The 20,235-nt window shown below is 33.4% G+C and overlaps 1 protein-coding gene and 1 pseudogene across 4 annotated transcripts in view; one reads left to right on the plus strand and one right to left on the minus strand.

Annotated features, from left to right (window-relative positions):
- UBR3 (ubiquitin protein ligase E3 component n-recognin 3) overlaps positions 1-20,235 on the plus strand; it is a 364,711-nt gene that overhangs the window by 324,448 nt on the left and 20,028 nt on the right. For all 4 annotated transcript variants that reach the window (XM_037850484.1, XM_037850488.1, XM_037850485.1 and 1 more), the window contains exons 33-36: positions 2,166-2,290; positions 5,743-5,850; positions 5,982-6,107; positions 18,539-18,718. In XM_037850484.1, coding sequence (XP_037706412.1) covers positions 2,166-2,290; positions 5,743-5,850; positions 5,982-6,107; positions 18,539-18,718 — 539 coding nt within the window. The remainder of the gene's footprint in view (positions 1-2,165; positions 2,291-5,742; positions 5,851-5,981; positions 6,108-18,538; positions 18,719-20,235) is intronic.
- LOC119544921 lies at positions 14,789-15,324 on the minus strand (annotated as a pseudogene).

Genomic DNA, 20,235 nt, shown 5'->3' on the forward strand with positions numbered 1-20,235 from the left:
TAGTTTATAATGTAGAATGTAGGGGAACTAGTGATAGAGAGCAATTAAGGAAGGGGGAACGATAACCCATTAAGAACAGATAAGCTATCGTGGGTAAATTTAACATTCTGGGAATGCCCAGGAATGACTATGGTCTTTTAATTTCTGATGGGTATGGTAGGAACAAGTTCACAGAAATGTTGCTATATTAGGTTATTTTCTTGGGGTAGAGTAGGAACATGTTGGAAGTAAAGTAGTTATCTTAGTTGTCTTTTTCTTACTCCCTTGTTATGGTTTGTTTAAAATGTTTTGTTTTTTTTTAATTGCATGTTTTAAAAAAAATTTTTTTTTGAGATAGTTGATTTAAAAAAAAAAAGAGTCTAGAATCTTCGTACGTGCTAGGCAGAGGGTGACTATGTGACCAACCCCCAATAGAATCCTTGGGTACTAAGTCTCTGTTGGGGATTGAATCATGTCCCCCACAAGTCTCTGTTGGGGATTAAATCATGTACCCTACAAAAGGCTTGTTCAAATTCTGACCACTGGTCCTGTGAGAGTGAACCCATTTGTAAGTGAGACCTTTGAAGATGTTACCAATTAAGGTATGCCCAAACTTAATGAGAATGGGCCTTAATCCAATATGGCTGAAATCTGTATAAGCAAAGGAAATTTGGAGACAAAACGAGAGAAGCCATAAGGAGCAGCCAGAAGCTGGAAGTCGGTGAAACCTGGAAGAGAAAGGAGACGCTATCATGTGCACTGCCATGTGACAGAAAAGCCAACAACCAAGGATCACTGGGAGTCAGCCCCCAAAATGCCAGTCTTGAGGGAGGAAGTAATTCCTTGCTGACGCCTTGATTTTGGACTTCTCCTAGCCTCAACACTGGGAGCCAATAGATTCCTGTTGTTAAGCCAACCCATTGAATGGTATTTGTTTTAGCAGCTTCAAAACGAATATAGTTGTAATGAATGCCCTTGGTAGACATTTCACACATGTTGTTATAACCTATTGCTGGGGAATTAAGGGTGTCCTGTGTGAATTCACTGGAGAGAAGACTCTGGAAGTTTCCTCTAGACTTTAACGCATGAAGTGTTCCCGCTTTGCTGTTTTTACTTTGTTTCCTTTTGCTGTAATAAATCATAGTCACTAGTACAACTATATGCTGAGCCTTGTGAGTCCTCTACGGAGTCATCAAACCTGGGAGGTCTTGGGGAATCTCAACACAACCAATTAGACTGCAGTTACACGACTAAGCAAGAAAGGGTGGTAACTCAGTCCAGGGTGGTGGAAAAGTAGAATTGACAGGACTTGGTGATTGTTTGAATATGGGGCAAAAGAGACAGGAAATTGTCAAGGATACCTTCAAGTTTTGGACTTCAGCAAGTGATTAAATGATAGTAACCATTTACTGGGGAAGCAGCATAATATAATAGAGGGGATTTTTGTATCTGAAATTAAATGATCTACATAGATTCAAGTTCAAACATGGATGATTATTAGCTTTGTTATATCCAGCACATCCTTCTAAGGCTCAGTTGCTCATTTGAGACTGTTATGAGAATTGAATGAGACATTTGAGGAAATTTTCTAAGTTATCAGACATATAAATATTAACTATGATTATTACACTTTTGTTTATTAAGTATCTCGAGTGCACAAGAAGCTGCCAGGCGTTTTGCATATTGTTACTATTGTTTTTGTATTGTTACAGTTTTCACTGAATTCTGAAAGTCATTGAGAATGCCTAAAATATCAGATTTTGTTGTTGTTTTACTTTTTGAGAGCTAGTTCATGTTCTTTGGATATAGATGGAGTGTTGGTTTTAAACACTCAAACTTAGATTTTGTTATTGAGGAGTAAATAACGAGTAAAAGGATTTACCAGGATTACACAGCTATTTCAAAGTTGAGTGGTATCAGCACTCTGGTCTTCAAGACAGAGCATGCTTCCCACTATGCTAAATGCCTCTCATTTACATATTCTGTGTTTGACTAGAGTAACTTTGCTTTTATAATTTCAGATCTGTTGGGTCACAAATCTAACAGCATATAATCTCATTGTGTTAATTACTTCAGTGTTGAACAAAAACCAATTATATGTGCAAGAAAAAGCACTTTTGTGAAATTATCTTAAGTATAAAATATCTAGATTCCAAAGAAGTAATGATATTCTTTTTATCTTATAGACCACTTCACCTGCATTGTGAAGGTGCTTTTTACACTACTGTATACACAGGCTCTTGCGGCACTTTCAGTTAAATGCAGCGAGGAAGACAGGTCAGCGTGGAAACACGTGGGAGCTCTCAAAAAGGTTAGTCTCTTGCTTGAATTTGTCATTTAGTAGTTTGGTAAACTCATTTAAGTAGGGATATGAATGAATGAGATTAAATGTTTGAAAGACAAAATGAGTTATTAATGGTATTTTAATTGGAAATGGAGCCCTTTTAGGCTAAAGAAAGTTAAAAATGTTTTCCTTATGCAATGAGGCCTTTTACATCTATCTATAAATCTTGGCCTGTATCCCTTCATATTTGAACAGTTCTGTTTTGCCTTCCCTGTAAGCTTTAAAGTTAGAAGAGTTATAAAAATTGTGCTGACACAGCGAGCGGGTAATAAAATGTCTGCATGCTTACCTATTTTACTTACCTGCCATCTTTTTTTCTCCTTGTATCTATCCCCAAATCACAATCCAAAGGTGTCTTTTGACTCACCACTTTAAAATTTAAAAATTCTAATCTTTCCTTAATTATTCCTCTTTAAATGGTATCTTTTTTTCATGTTAGGATATATGTTCTTAGCAAATTCAAAGGAGTTATTTTTTTAATTAAAATTTTGTAGACAATGTAGAAAAATAAAGGTTAGTTTAATGTAGGTATTTTTAATCAGACGAGAACACGTGATACAAGAGAACTAAAGAACTAGCTGAGTGGTTTGGCTTAGAGATAGGTAAAAGAAGAAAATTACTTGAATGTTATTTGGGGAGAGTTCTAGGGAAAAATAATGGAGTCTAAGTTGAGCTTTTTGATTGTCTCACAGAGTCTTAAAGAGTTTTTAAACCTCACTGAAAAGTTTTTGTTAAAATCACATCTGTGGGTATCAAAGGACAGAGAACTGATTATAAATACATGAAATGTATTTGATATAACTTTCACTTTTATCACTAGTTCACTCCCAAATCACAAAAGTAAAGAATATTCTTCATATATTCTGGATATTTAACCCTTATCCAATATATGATTTCCAAATATTTTCTTCCATTCTGTAGGTTGTATTTTAATTTGTTGATAATGTCCTTTGATGCACAAAAGTTTTTAATTTGGATGAAATCCAGTTTATTTTTTTTCTTTTGTTACTGTGTTTTTGGTGTCACATCTTGAAAACAGATTTTTGTCAGATCTAATCTTGTCTGGGGCAATAAAAATATAGGCACTGTAAACTTTTCAAAAGGGTATTAAAGTTAGTTTGGTAATGAGGTTTTGTTTTGTTTTGCTGAGGAGTGGGACCATAGCATACAGCATATATCAAAGGGTCTATTATCCCCAAAAGTTTGTAAGAAGTACTGTAATTCATGACAAAGCATTCTACCCAGTACAGACTCTCTTGTGTTTCTCAACCCTTGATTCCTTCTTTCTTTAATCTGCATACCTTTGCCACCTCTCCCAAAAGTTTTTTCCGGTCTTGATTCTGAGGCTTTCATCCATGTTCCCAGAAAGCCTTTTTCTTAAGTTTCACAAGAATACGTTTTTCATTTATTCAGAGATTGCCTATATATAATCTTTTCTTAAGACTTCTGCATGTGTGAAATTGAGCTATTTTCTTATCCCATCTAATTCTCTGCTGGTGAGAGAGTTTTCAATACAAAGCAGTGAACGCTGCACTGTATGTTACTTTCTGATCTGTCATAGTACCTGCCATATGTAAAAGAAGTGCTTAAAATGTATCTGATATTGATGATTTAAAAGCTGTTATCACTCAATAACTTGCTTGGGGTGATCTGAACATAAATTATTATTTCTTGAAATACTTTACTGTTGTTATATTCTGTAAATCTTCTATTCATGAGTATACTGAATTTAGGAAGATTTTAGGCAGGTTACATTTTCAGAACCTTAAATAGGTCCCATTGATCAATAAGTAGCAAGTCCACAGGTTATATTTTCTTTTGAGTTTTCTGCATTTTGAGCTTAACTGAACTCTGCCTATTTAAATATTATTTTGATTAAATCATTTTAAAAATCGAATATGTTGCTGTTTTGATATGCAGTGAGATATTGATTTTCGCTAATTATATAACCTATGGGTCATCATATTTGACAAGTGATCATCATGTTGATTAATTGGGCCAACAGTAGGGGTGAAACCCAAGATGTAAGGAGAGCAATTACAGAGTTAGGGATGTTTTTATAGTTTAAAATTAGGAAATGGTAACAACACAGCTGAGTGAATGTGGCAGAAAGCAGATACATAATGTAAAGATAATGCACAGAATTTATTTTTAAAAGAGACGCATCCAAGCACATTCCAAGTCACAAACTCCAGTTTTACAGTAATAAATTTATTAGCCAATTAGCAGGTATTTACTGCTCAGATTTTTGTTAAGCAAAGGGTGATATGGAAAATACAAAGCATGACATTTTGGAGTGTAAATACAATCTATTTGAAAACAGTGCAGTAACATGGGAAACTATGAAGAACTATAGACTTAATATCACTAAATAGCAAACTCTCGACCAGATTATAAATGCCTTAAAAGTTTAGGATAAGATTATATTCCATGTTTACTTTACTCAATTCTTATATTTTATTATTTTAAAAATATAGTTAATGATTAGAATAAACATCATAGAAAAGTTAATTTCTTTATCCAGTTTATATTCTACTGTAATTTGCAACAGCCTCTAATATCTCAGCAAATATAAAAAAAATGTGTTATCTTTATGTGTAAAGATTTTATTGAAATAAATTTGAATTTATAAAAATCCATTATTTTTCCTTTCTTATAAAAATCATTAAGCTTGATTAAGTTGTAGGCTGTTATTTAATGTAATTTTCTGTACATTATGTAATGTATGCTCTTCTATTTTATTTTTACATTAAATTTTTAAATAATTTCTATTAAAGGAATTTGAGGAAACTGACAAGGAAAAAATATATGGTCCCTATTTTCTTCTATTCTGCACATACATAATTTATAGCACTACAATCATATACGTACTTTTATTTTGTTCTTTTGCATTCTGTTATAAGCATTTTTCATATATCTCAAATTTCATATTTACTGACTATAAAAATATCCTGTTGATTTACCATGATTTAGATAACTGCCTCACTTTGGTGGTCATTTTTAATTTGTGTGTGGTTTTTTGTTTTTTGTTTTTTTTTTTTTTTGCTTTTATAAAGCTGTAACGAATGTCTTGTGCATATAGCTATTTTTTCTTTTGGATTATTTCCTTAGGAAGAATTCCCAGGAGTGGGAATTACTGGGTCAAAAGGTATGATTTACCTATGTTTATTTACATATACATTATGTAATTTATATGGTGTTTTTAAAAAGTTTTCGAATAGTTTTGACCAGCTATCCAATTTCACTGTGAATCCAGAGGTGTGTGTACTGTTTTAAGCATATTTTGAAGAACTGACGTTCACATGCTTGAAAAATAATGCAATCACAGTTATACTCTACTCTTTAAAAAGTGTTCTTTCCAATTTTAAATAATTGTAATTTTGAATGACTGATGTAACTAACATCTTGATTTTTTCCAGAATACATGTGAGGTTGAAAAGTCTTATGAAGTGTTATTGAGCTTTGTGATAAGTGAACTATCTAAAGGAAAGTTATATCATGAAGAAGGAACTCAGGAGTGTGCAATGGTATGCTCTCTCCTAGATTGGATATAGCAGTTATTTAACAAAACATTTAGATTTTGTTTCCATTATGAATATAATTTTTAAACTATGTCTATTATAGAATGAATTATTCAAATTTTCTTTTTTAATTTTAGGGTAGCCCTATTGCTTGGTCTCCTGAATCCATAGAAAAATACCTACAGGACTTCTGCTTACCTTTCATGAGAATCACCAGCCTTCTTCAGCACCATCTTTTTGGGGAAGATTTATCTAGCTGCCAGGTATAATTTGGGGTAGACAGTAGGGAGCCTTGTTTTTATAATAAGCTATTTTTTTTAAAATACTGATATATAGTATAATACCTATATCTCTAGCAGTATAAAACTGTCATAAAAGTAAGTTAAGCTACCTCAAAGGAATAAACATTCAGAATATTTTCTATTGTTATGATGTGTTTGTTAGCATCTACCTGTGTACATGATAGTTTTACTAATATTGGATATTTGGATAGTTTTGGATTAGGTTAGTGATAATACATGCCCAGTACTTGAATAGGATTATAGTAGTCAATCTACTGATATTTTTATTATTAATCATTATCTGCTTTTAATGTCCTTTTTAAAGTTACGTTGTTCGGAAAGCTGGTTGTTTGGAGACATGATGGCATTTATATAATTTTATAACAACAAAATGTTTAATTTGTAACCAACTATATTAAAACATGGGTGAATTAATTGCTACTGGTTTAATTTATTTTCATAAATCTGTAGGTCAATGTGAATAGGCAAGAAGAGTGACAGGTTAAGAAACCAGAAGGAAAGTAAACTAAATTGTGCTTAGAGGATGATGATCCCAACATCATCTACCATTTGTTTCCCAGGAATTGGATGTGGTAATCAAGACATTTATCATATTTCAGGTCTTTGAAACCTTAAGCGTGTCATATATAAAGGCCGTAGGCTGTGGTTCTTTATATTCTCATTACCTTATGGTTTATTTTGTCATTTGTTTTTATTGGAGGGCATTTTTCTCCCATTAGTTGGAAAGTACCTAATCAGACTCTCTTGAGCTGGGCATTGGAGGTTGGTCTGGGGTTTGGGTTACAGTGATGCCAGAATGGAGCACCAGGTGTCTGCTTGGACCAAGGAAAAAATGCATTGTATAGGGTACATGAAAAAGAACTCTACAACATAGTGTCAGGAAGACAGATATAAGTGAAGTTGTAGCACATCTTGAATTTTATGTGAGGGAATTTGCACCATTGAAAAATGTTAGACAAAGCTGTGACTTGCTTCAAATTTTATTTCAGGAGAAAAAAACTCTCATTCTAGTGTGAGACAGATTGTGAGGTGTGAGAAATGGAGGAACTGGGAGGAGAAAAACCAGTTGGGGACAGACATATTTGAAATAGAAGAGTATTGAGATAGATTATGGCAATGTCAGATAGAATAGTCAGGATTTGACAGCTAGGTCGACATGTGGGAGTCAAAGGAGAAGGAAGAAGAGTCATTGTTTGGGTTCTGAACTGAAAGACTTGAACTTTTATGGTACAGTTAATAGAAGAAAGGAAATACAAAGGTTTATGAGAGACAGAATGAAAACATTTTGCGAAGATTGAAGTTGAAGGGTTTGTTGGACTGAAGTGAGAAAAGTAGGATTAGAGCATTAGGTAGAGATTTGTTCTCCTTTTGTTTGGGTTTCTGTCATCTGTGTAATCTTTTCTTGTTTTTATATGTATAGTAATTAAATGTATATATGTATGTATGTGACTATATCTATATAAAACAAGCACTTTTATATGCACACACATACATTTGATTTATTGTTTTTATTTGCCTACTTGCCTGCTTTTACACTTTATTCACTTTGGCTTCTTATTTTTTATTAATCAAGGCATATACAGGTGTAGTGTAATGCACCCTTTAACTTTTAAGGATTTGACATTTTCTTCATGTCATTTTCTTTCATTTAAATTATTTTGTTTCACCTATTAATGTCTCATATTTTTATCCAAAAAATATTTAAATAAATGTTTTCTTTTGTTCTCTTTGATCCTAATTGCAAATCTATTCATTCAACAATTTTTCCTTAATGTTTTCTTTTGTATTTCTTGAAGTTAATCAAGAGTCATTCATTTACAGTCCCTTGTTTCATTTTGGTGTGAAAGGACCAAACATTTATTTGTTAAAAGATAATTACAAAGCATTTTATTATGTCCGGTTATTTGTTAACAAGTTTGTAAAATTGGTTCTCATTTTACAATGAAGAAATTAAAGAATGAAGACATCTCTAAGCTAATAAATCAGTTAGAGGTAGAGTTTATCTGATTTGTTTGCTCATTATTGATATTAGTCCCTTTGTTTATTTCCTTACCTTAAATTTTCTTTTTTTTTTGGGTGAGGGGAAGGAATGATGGAGGTACACATGCATGGAATTCAGTGCTCATACTCCTCAGCTCATGATACACCATAATCACAAGTCCATGCATAATGCTTCTACTGTTGTCATTCTTTTTTCTTCCCCACAAGGTATCTTATCCATTACTTCTCAAAAGTAATGTTTCTAGCAGTATGAAGTGCATATTGTGTTGTTTAATTCGCTTAACTGGTATGTGCTGTGAATCTTGTATCTTTCTTAATATTATGCCATTTAGACCTAATCATGTAGTTCTAGATGATTCCTTATTTCTGCATAGTGGTATTCCAGTATAACCTATATAGTTCTCTTATCTTTTCTCACTACTTAAATACATCTCTCATTTATCCTTTAAGCCTGGATTTCTTAATACAGGGACTTTAGGTAATTTTTGCATTTCACAGCATTGTTTATTAAGTAGTCTGTATATGTGCATTTTCTTGGGAAAAAAGTAATTAGATTCTCACAGGGACCCATGATTATCCCTCTTCAAAAGTTCAAAGCCATCAAATATAACTTCTTTAACTCTCATTTTTCTTGTACTTTCTGTCAAAATATTTTCCCATTGGTAATAATAATGATAACTAATCCTGATTTAAGTGCTTGGCATATAAATTCATTAAAACATCACAACAATAGTGAAGTAGTTGTTATTACCATCACTTTAAAGATGAGGAAACAGGCACTGAGAGATAAGTAACTTGTTCAGGATTCACAGCTAGTGAGTAAGTAAGACATCCAAGATTTGACCTCATTTAGTCTGGATGATAAATTTGCACTATTAACATCTAAGCTATGCTGCCCCTTGCCTTCCCCAAACAATTTTTGAGCAGTTAATTTCATTCTAGTATTGAGTCTGTTAGTCTATGAAAAAAACCTATACTCCTGCATGTTACATTCCCTTTGATCTCAATGTAACTATCAATACCCCTCCTATAGAAGTTTATTTTAGTCTAGTAATATGGTGAATGATTTACTGATGACTGAATGGATATACTGGGAAAGCAAAAAAATTGAAAATGTTTCAAATGTCCATCAGTGGGAAACCAGTGAAATGAATTATAGCTTATCCGTGCAATGGAATACTCTGCAGAAAAGAAAAGAATAGGAAGTTTTCTATGTGCTGATATGGAAAGAAGTAGAAAATACATTAAATAACTAAGACGAAATGTACAGAACAGCTTGTATAATATGCCACCTCTTACAGCTTAAATTAAATGCAGATGGGGAGAAATAATGATATTATATTTGCTCATATATGTATAAGGTAACTCTGGTAAGATATATAAAATATTATGGCCAATGCTTTCCTAAGGTAGTAGATTTGAGATTTGGTTAGAATGGGAACAAGAAGGATGGTAGAAAGACTTTTTTTTTTAAAAAACGATATATCTGTTTATCTTTCCAGGTTTAAAATAGTATAAATATTTTAGTGCAACAAGTTTATAGAAAAGAAAAATATATTTTTTAATGTAATCACATTTTTCAAAATTCAAAAACTACAAAAAAGAGTATTCTTTTTTTTTTTTTTTACTTTTATGGCCAGCTGATTTTTTTCTTTTTATCTTCATTTTATTGAGATATATTCACATACCACGCAGTCATACAAAACAAATCATACATTCGATTGTTCACAGTACCATTACATAGTTGTACATTCATCACCTAAATCAATCCCTGACACCTTCATTAGCACACACCCAAAAATAACAAGAATAATAATTAAAGTGAAAAAGAGCAATTGAAGTAAAAAAGAACACTGGGTACCTTTGTCTGTTTGTTTCCTTCCCCTATTTTTCTACTCATCCATCCATAAACTAGACAAAGTGGAGTGTGGTCCTTATGGCTTTCCCAATCCCACTGTCACCCCTCATAAGCTACATTTTTATACAATTGTCTTCGAGATTCATGGGTTCTGGGTTGTAGTTTGATAGTTTCAGGTATCCACCACCAGCTACCCCAATTCTTTAGAACCTAAAAAGGGTTGTCTAAAGTGTGCGTAAGAGTGCCCACCAGAGTGACCTCTCAGCTCCTTTTGGAATCTCTCTGCCACTGAAGCTTATTTCATTTCCTTTCACATCCCCCTTTTGGTCAAGAAGATGTTCTCCGTCCCACGATGCCGGGTCTACATTCCTCCCTGGGAGTCATATTCCACGTTGCCAGGGAGATTCACTCCCCTGGGTGTCTGATCCCACTTAGCGGGGAGGGCAGTGATTTCACCTTTCAAGTTGGCTTATTTTATTTTCTTTTAGCACCTCCACACCCTCCTTTTTTTTTTTTTAACAGATTTTTCTACAGCTTACATTTTTTTCCACTAAGAGTTTATCTTGGAGATCATTATTCATATTCCATACATGCAGACCTTCCTCATTCCATTGTACAAGCTTAGACTATTTCATTGTGTGATGTACCAGGATGTACTGCTTCAGCCCCTGTTAATAAACATTTGGGTTATTTTCAATCCTTTGCATATATGCCTTGACAATGTTATTTTGCATGTTTTTAATTATATTTTTAGGATAAATTATTAGAAGTGATTATCTGTGTCAGCAGTTATGTTCATTACATTTGTAATTTTAATGGTTATTGCCGAAGTGTCCTTCATTGATGGTTGTATCAATATACATTACCACCAATAATGTATTGAGATTTTCCATATGTATGTGCCTACTTAGTGTGATATAAAACTGATCTTTGCCAATCTAATAGTTAAGTTTTAATTTGCATTTCTCCTAACATAAGTGAAGGTGGGCATTTTTCATATTTAGGAGCCATTTGCATTTTCTTTACTATGCCCACTTGTTACATAATGCTTCTTAAAAGTGTTTAGAAAATGACAATAATTAGAAAAACAAATTATTTTCTGATCTTCAAAAAATATTATCTCTTGAGTTTTCCTTTGTTTAGCAGTCACCCTCCTCTATTTTGTTCGAGTCAAATGATGGGAAATACTGGGAAATTTTTCTTTCATTTTTTTCTTTTTTCATAATTTTTTCTCAGTTAGGTTCATCTCATTTTGTTGACCCACATTTGGACTCAACATCTACTTCATAGAAAAGGCCAAGTAATCTTAAAGTGTCCTATAAATTCCAGGAAAAATAAAGTGTTTATGTAGATCATTGTTAATTTTATCCAGTGTTGGATTTCCTATCATGAAGAAGGTGAAAAAATATTGCTGTTTTCCTGCCATCATAGTTCCCTTCTTCCAAAATTATATTTGTGCTTTACAATTGAAAATAAACGTTCCTCTCAATAGAGCAGGAAGACATAACAATTGTAAATATACATGCACAAACCAACAAAGCCGCAACTACATGAAGCAAAAATTGATAGAATTGAAAGGAAAAATAGACAAATCTACAGTTATAGCTAAAGACTGCAATGTTCTCTATCTATAATTGCATAGAACAAGTAGGCAGACATTCAGTTAAAATAAAAGCGACCTGAACAACACCGTCAACCAACTTGATCTAATAGACACGTATAGACCTCCACCTAACAGCAGCAGAATGCATATTCTTTACAAATGCCCATGAACATTAACTAAATATAGCATATGTCAGGCCATTAAAAAAGTATCAATGTATTTTAAAGAATTTAAATCATTGAACATGTTTTCTGTCCATAATGGAATTAAGCTGGAAATCAATAACAGAAAGAAATATAGAAAATCCCCAAATGTGTGAAAATTAGACAACACACTTCTAAAGAACTCATGACTTAATGTAGAAATCACAATGAAATTAGAAAATATCTTATGAATGAAAATGAAAATATAACATAGAATTTGTGGGATGCCACCAAAGCAGTTCTTAGAGGGAGATTTATAGCTTCAACTGTTTATATTTAAAAAAGAAGAGATGTGTAAAGTAATTTATTTAAGATTCCACTTTATGAAGATAGGAAAAGAATAAATTAGATACAGAGTAAGTAAAAAAAGAAATAACAAAGATCAGAGCAGAAATCAATGAAGAAATAAATAGAGAAACAGTAGAGATCAATGAAGTCAAAATGTGATTCTCTGCTAAGATCAATAAAATGGTTAAACCTAGATTGAAAAGAAAAAGAGAAGGCACCAATATCAGGAATAAAGGAGGGGACATCCCTGTAAATCCTACATACTCTAATAATATTTGCCAATAAATTTGATAACTTAGACAAAATGGACAAATTCCTTGAAAGATATGTTATTAAAACTAACTCAAGAAACAGAAAGTCTGAATAGATCTATATCAAGTAAAGAAATTGGTTTATTATTAAATTCATAGTTATTATCCTTCCAATAAAGAAAAATCAACAGCTTTTTACCTACAAAGGTGACATCATGGTGAAGTCTATGAAATGTTTAAGGAAGAAATCGTACCAATATTGTGTAAACTCTTTCAGGAATTTGTAGAAGAAAGCATGCTTCTCAACTCATTTTATGAAGCCAGTATTATCCTAATACCAAAGTCAGACATCCCAAGAAAAGAAAACTACAAACTCATCTCTCTCATGATCATAGAAGCAGAAAGCCTTAACAAAATTTTAACAACAGACCATGAACAAATGAGTTTATTCTAGGAATGCATGGTTGGTTTTAACAAACAAAAGCCAATTAATTTAACACACCATATTGATAGAATAAATGAGAAAAAGCGTATGATCATCTCAGTGGACACAGAAAAAGCATTTGACAAACTCCATTATCCTTTCATAGTTAGAAACAAAACAAAACAAAAAAAAAACACTCAACAAACTAGGGATCAAAGGAAACCTCCCCAATCTGATAAAACCCATAGCTAACATCATCCTTAAGAGTAAAAGATCAAATCTTGCCCCTAAGATCAGGAACAATGCAAGGATGTTTGCTCTTGCCACTTCTATTCAGCATTGTACTAGACATACTAGCTAGGGCAGTAAGGCAAAAAAAGAAAAAGCCATCCAGATTAGAAAGGAAGAGGTAAAACCATCTTTGTTCACAAACAACATCATCCCACATGTAGAAAATTCTAGTGATTCTACCCAAAAAAACCTCAGAACTATTAGAGCTAATAAATGAGTTTAACAAGTTTGCAAGATGCAAGATAAATATACCAAAAAAAAAAAAAAAAATTAATTGTATTTCTATGCACTAGCAATGAATGATCTGAAATATGAAATTAAGAAAATAATTCCATTTACAGTAGCATCAAAAAACACCTAGGAATAAATGTAACCAAGAAAGTGTAAGACTTGTACACTGAAAACTGTAAAACATCTTTGAAAGAAGTCAAAGAATACCTAAATAAATTGAAAGAATCCCATGTTCGTTGATTGGAAGACTTACTATCGTTAAGAGAACAGTGCTCTGCAAAGTGATCTACAGATTCAGTGTAATCCCTGTCAAAATCCTAGCTGCCTTTTTAGTGGAACTTGACAGACTGATCTTAAAATTCATAAGGAAATGCAAGGAACCCAGAATAGCCAAAACAGTTTTGAAAAAGAACAGAGTTTGAGGTTTCACACTTCTTTTTTTTTTTTTAAGAGCTGTTTAACTTAGAACTTCTCAAAAAAAAAAAAAAAAAATTTTTTTTTTGAAATTCTAGGTTTCGTATGTTGAAAGGTACCAAATCCGATCTTTAAGTTCTATACCCTTATAACCATAACAATCACTTTCCCAACAATGAGGGTCACGAGACCAAAGTCGTTAGGGCAAATTTTGACATGTATCACTGGCCAGCATTTAGGCCAGGAATTCAACTATAGCTACTGCCTTATAAACCAAAAAAGTGTCTAGGCCAGGTCCACATGAGTAGCATGACCACATTATTGGAAAAGAAATGACTGTAACAGTCATGTAGCCACCGACCTGTATCACAGAATGACTGTGCACAGTGACTCAAGTGGCAATGCATGTAAACATAACCTAAATTCCGGTTGATAATGCACACATTTTTGGAAAAAAACAAATAAATATAAACAAATAAGTAAATGGGATAGAAGGCCTCCAAGATATTCATTTTTCCTCTTTCACTATAGCTTTTCCATTTGAATTTTGGGATCTTGGTCCTAGGGTTGCTGCTGTATTTATGCAAGGAGCTCCTCCTGTCATTATGCTACCTTCTGAATCAAAGCAAGACACATTTATGCTTCTGAATTGTAAGGAGATGAAGCTCCAAGAAAGATGGTCCACAGATTCAAAAATTAAGTATACTCTTTAAATGCCAGGCCTAAAAAAATTCTAAACAAATTTCATAATCAATGACATTTGTTCCTTTGTGATTAAAAACAATTAATCTATAACGATTTTAGTAGATGGGGTCACATGCTACATAACTGGGACTAAAGACAGTAATTGAAAATTCATAGTTCCTAAAAAGAGGGCTAGAATATATAAAGTTGGTGTTACCATTTTTGGAGAGAAACAATGCTTGAGTAAATTAAGAAAGAAAAAGATGGGAATGAGAGATTTGTTTTATCTTCTTAAGAACCTTTTGCCCCATATAGAATCTTTAAAATAGATAATTATACAAAACTATTGTTCTTATAACATTTAAATAAGTTAATAGAAAGTGGAAAATGTGAGTTAGTTTTCTTCTTCATCATCCTTTTTAATTACTGGGGTACCATCAAGGTTTTTCAGTTTGGGCACTCTCTTGCTTGCCTCAATCCAGCTCCCCTCAGAAGAGTATTTCTCTTCCAAGGAATTACCTACAAACACCAGGTCCTCCAGGCATGGCAGTTCTGCTAGCTTCACAAATCCAGCCCAGTCTTTCACTAGATTATTGGACATGTAGAGACTTTCTTCATTACATGGATCCCTTTCAACTTCTCAATAAAATAGTAGGAAATCCACAGTTCTTCTAAAGTATCCCCTACCACTTCTAGTCCATTTAAGTTCTTTATGTTGTTTCTTCCTAAAGACAATATCCTCAAGTTTTTTAAGCCATTCAGATTGGCAATTTTTTCAATGCAATTTGTAGATAGTGAAAGCTTCTCGCAGTTAGCAAGCATAGACAAGGAAGCATCCATCTTCTCTACTGGGGGAATCTGGACATAAAGCTTTATCTCTTTGGCTTCAGATGGCTTCTACCTGGTTTTCTCTTCCCATCTGGCTAGGGCTTCTTTGTTGTTGTTGCTTTTACCATTCCGGTGGTTGCTACTGGCACTGCTTTGGATGTTAGGGCCCGCCAGGGTCAGTGCTCACACTTCTTTTCACAACTTACTACAAAGCCTCACACCATACAAAAATTAACTCAAAATGGATCAAAGACCTAAATGTAAGCATTAAAACTATAAAACTCTTAGAAGAAAATAGGCATAAATCGTCATGACCTTGAATTAGGCAGTGTTTTTTCTTAGATATGACACCAAAAGCATGAGCAACAAAAGAAAGAATAGGTGTATTGAGCCTATCAAAATTAAAAGCCTTTGTGCTTCAAAAGGCATTACCAAGAAAGTGCAAAGATAACCCACAGAATGGGAGAAAATATTTACAAATCATATATTTGATTAGAGAAGTGGTAACCAGAAGATTTAAAGAGTTCTTAAAACTCAACAATAAAAATACAACCCTATTTAAAAATGAGCAAAGAACTTGCATAGAGATTTCTCCGAAGAAGAATGGCCAATAAGCATATGAAAAGATGCTCACCATCCATCATTAGCCATCAGGGAAATGTAAATTAAAAGTACAGGATACCACTTCACATCCATGAGGATGGCTGTAATTAAAAAGACAGTTAATAACAAGCTTAGTGAGGATGTGGAGAAATCGAGACCCTCCTACACTGTTCTCAGGATTTAAAATGGTGCAGCTGCTTTAGAAAACAGTTTGGCAGTTCCTCAAAAAGTTAAACACAGAGTTAACATATGATCCAACAATTCTACTCATAGGTATATACTCAAGAGAAGAAAGCATGTGTCTACACAAAATCTTGTATATAAACCCTCATAGCAGCTTTATTTGTTATTCATACAATGGAGTATTATTCAGCCATGAAAAGAAATGAAGTGCCGATACATGCTACAACAGGATGAACCTTGAAAACTTTGTACTAAGTGAAAGAACCCAGATACAAAAGCCTCCATAATGTGTAATCCCATTTATATGAAATGACTGGAATAAGCAAATCCATAGAGACAGAAAATAAACCAGTGTTTTTTTGGGAAATGGGGAATGATTGCTAATGGGTACAGGATTTCTTTTGTGGTGATGAAAATATTCTGGAATTAGATGTTGATGGTTGTGAAGCTTTGCAGATATACTAAAAGCCACTGAATTATTCACTTTAAAAGGGTGGGTTTTACAGTTTGCAAATTATATCTCAATTTTTAAAATAACATGTGACAAAGACCTCTTACAATCAGGAGAAAATAAACAACCCAACACAAAACTGGGCACAGAATTTGAACAGACACTTCTCAAAAGAATATATGTGAATGGCCAACAAATATAAAAATATTCTTGGCATCATTGTTCACTAGAGAGGTACAAATTAAAGTCACAATAAGGTACCATTACAAAAAACCCTGATAATACCAAGTGTTGGTGAGGATTTAGAACACCTGGAACTTTCATGCATTGTTGGTGGGAAATGCAAAATGGTATAGCAACTTAGGAAAAAAGTTTGGCAGTTTCTTTAAAAATTAACATACATTTATTGTCCTACCCAACGATTCTATCTACCAAAAGAACTGAAAACCTATTTCCACATAAAGACTTGTAAATGAATGTTCGTAACAGCCTAATTCTGTAATAGTAAAACATTGGAAACAACCCAGAAGTCCATAACAGGTAACTGTATGAATAAAATGTGATAGGTCTATCCATACAATGGAATACTACTAAGCAGTAAAAAGGAATGGACTACTGATATGCACAGTAACATGGATGAATCTCAAAATATTATGCCGATTGAAAAGGCCAGGCACAAAAGACTATATATCGTACATATGATTCCATTAATTCTTAAAATTCTTTAAAAAGTCAAAACCGTAACACCAGAATGCAGATCAGTTGTTTGGAGCCAGGAGTGGGGGCTGGAATTGACTACATGGGAGTATAAGGAAATTGAGGGGGGTGGGGGACGGTAATGATGCATTGTTCTAAGATTTGATTGTGGTAGTGGTTGCTTGGCTTTATGCATTTACCAAAACTCATCAACCTGTACACTTAAAATGGGTGGATTTTATGGTGTATAAATTATACCTCAAGGTTGTTTTTTTAAAAAATCCCTTCATGTAGCTATATAAATGAGGATTTGTGGTCTCATTTCTAGAGATATTAAAAATTAAACATTTTTCAGCCTGTGTATCGTTTTCCATTTTCATGTTTATTTCTTCTTTGTAGCATACTTTGGAATTTTGTACTTAATCTACATAATTATTCCAATTTTGCAAGTATTCGTTGAATGTCTACTATGTGCCAAGTACTGGGGAAGCAGAGTAACTACTCCCAGAGAACTCACAGTCCTATAGAGAAGGCTGATATATTTTTACAGTAATTAATATAAAATATATAAATGCAACAGTAGAGGTGTTTACAAGGTATGGAAGGATTAATTTTATCTGAGTAAAGCTGAGTGGTCAGAGGTCTCATTGAGAGGGTCAGGGAAGTCTTCCCTGGGAAGCTGAAATTTGAAGGATGATAGGATCCCCTAGACAAGGGAAAGTGAACACACTCGTTTCAGTTAAGTAAAGAGGGGCTGGGGAATATATTTTGCTGTATATAAGACTACTGAACTGTTTTAAAAATCAACTTTCAGGATATGAGTCCTGGGATCACTGATTTCTCTGGTTCTTTTATTATTGGGTGGAGCTTCAGATTTCCTGGCTCTTAGATCTCTCAAGTGTTTAAAAACTTTTTAAAATCTTAGCTGACTTTGTTTAATACTCTCTCAGAGTTCAGGAAAATTCTTTAGCACTCCCTTTTGTGAGGTTCATGCTTTTATTATTGTTCTTCTGTGTCTACACTCTGACAACCCATGTCACTCTAACCAAAAGTAGCTTGTTGTTTGTCCCAAATCCACATTTGCTTTTATAGACTGCATTCATCAGATATGTGACAACTGTATTTAAAAATAAACATACAAAGGAGGAAGATGCTATTGCACTGAGAAGCTAAATTTCAAAGAGAAATATTTGGGGGGATATTTGGATGTAACAGTTAGGGACCTTATTCTTTCTTCTTTACTCCTCCTACTCCCTTTACTTTTCTTCAGTTGACTCAGTTAAGAAAGTGTTCTTACTGTCCCAAGGTAATTGATGAGGATAACACTTAAAATATTTGTATTTGATGAAATGACTTGAGAATTTTCTGTTTCACATCCAAAAGGAAGAAGAAGAATTTTCAGTTCTTGCCAGCTGCCTGGGACTTCTGCCAACATTTTACCAAACAGAACATCCATTTATCAGTGCCTCCTGTCTGGATTGGTCAGTTCCAGCATTTGATATTATATCTCAGTGGTGTTTTGAGATAAATTCATTTACTGAACAACATACAGAACAAGGAAAGGTATGTAAAAAGGGAGAATTCACTTGCCATAGTGGTGATACACTAATAGGTAGAAAATAATGATGAAATTTTTGAAGAATTTTTAATTTCAGGATTATCTATTCTTGAAAGCATTTATTAAACTGATTAAATTGAAAAATCATTTAGTTATATAAATTTCATTTATGAACGTAAAAGCAGAAATATTTCAGTTAAAGGTTAAGGTATTAGTTTGTTACTTTTGGTTTATGTCAACAGATTTTTATCGAATACTTTGTAGCACCAGACTTGGGAGGATACAAAGGAATTTTAAGCTGGATAAGGAATTTGTAATCTTATTGGAAAGAGTACTGTCTCATATAAAAATCAAAAGTTTAGACTCAAAGATCTAAAAAATTGTGTCTTTAATTATAAATTTTACTGGGCATATGCTGCCAGCTCAGCTAGTAAAAGGGTTTGTGTTGGAGATAAGTGAATTGGAGAGGTAGAATAGGGGCAGCTCTGGATGGCTTTTGATGCCATGATTCATGATTTGGTGCTAGTTCTCCTATAGCTAGAACTACAGTTGTGTGTGTGTGTGTCTGTGTGTGTGTGTGTGTGTGTGTTTAGTTTTAGTTTTAATTTTTTTTTATTAGAGAAGTTGTGGGTTTACAGAACAATCATATCTAAGATACAGAATTCCCATACACCATTCCACCACCAACACCTTTCACTGGTGTGGAACATTTGCTACAATTAAAGATAGCACATTTTTATAATTGTACTATTAATTAAAGTCCATGGTTTAACTTAGGGTTCCCTGTTTGTGTAGTATAGTTCTATGGATTTTTTTAAGCAATTTTATTGTTACCATATGTACAATCTAACATTTTCCCTTTTAATCATATTCAGATACATATTCTGGTGCTGTAAATTGCATTCACGATTTGTATTATCAACACCTCCATCTACTACATAAACATTTCTGTCATTCTGAATAGGAGTCCTGTATATTTTAAGCCTTAACTTCCCATTCTCTATCCCCACTCCATCCTCTGGTAACCTGTGTTCTAGAATCTGACTCTATGAGTTTGCTTATTCTAACTGTTTCAAATCAGTGAGATCATAAGAATATTTGTTCTTTTGTGTCTGACTTATCATTGTGTCACTCAATGTAGTATCTTTAAGGTTCATCCATGTTGTCACATGTGTCAGGACTTCATTCCTTCTTACAGCTGGATAACATTCCATTATAGGTATATATCATATTTTATTTTCCATTCATCAGTTGGTGGACACTTGGGTTGCTTCCATCTTTTGGCAGTTGTGAATAATGCCTATATGAACACCAGTGTGCAAATATCTGCTTGAGTGCCTGCTTTTAGTTCTTTTGGATATATACCTAGTAGTGGGATTGCTGGGTCATATGGTAGTTCTATACTTAACTTTCTGAGGAACTGCCAAACTGTTTTCCACAGTGAAACCATTTTATATTTCCATCAGCAGTGAATGAGTGTTCCTGTTTCTCTGCATCCTCTCCAACACTTGTTACTTTCCTT

The sequence above is a fragment of the Choloepus didactylus genome, chromosome 9, assembly GCF_015220235.1.
Source record: "Choloepus didactylus isolate mChoDid1 chromosome 9, mChoDid1.pri, whole genome shotgun sequence".
Taxonomy (NCBI): Eukaryota; Metazoa; Chordata; class Mammalia; order Pilosa; family Megalonychidae; genus Choloepus; species Choloepus didactylus.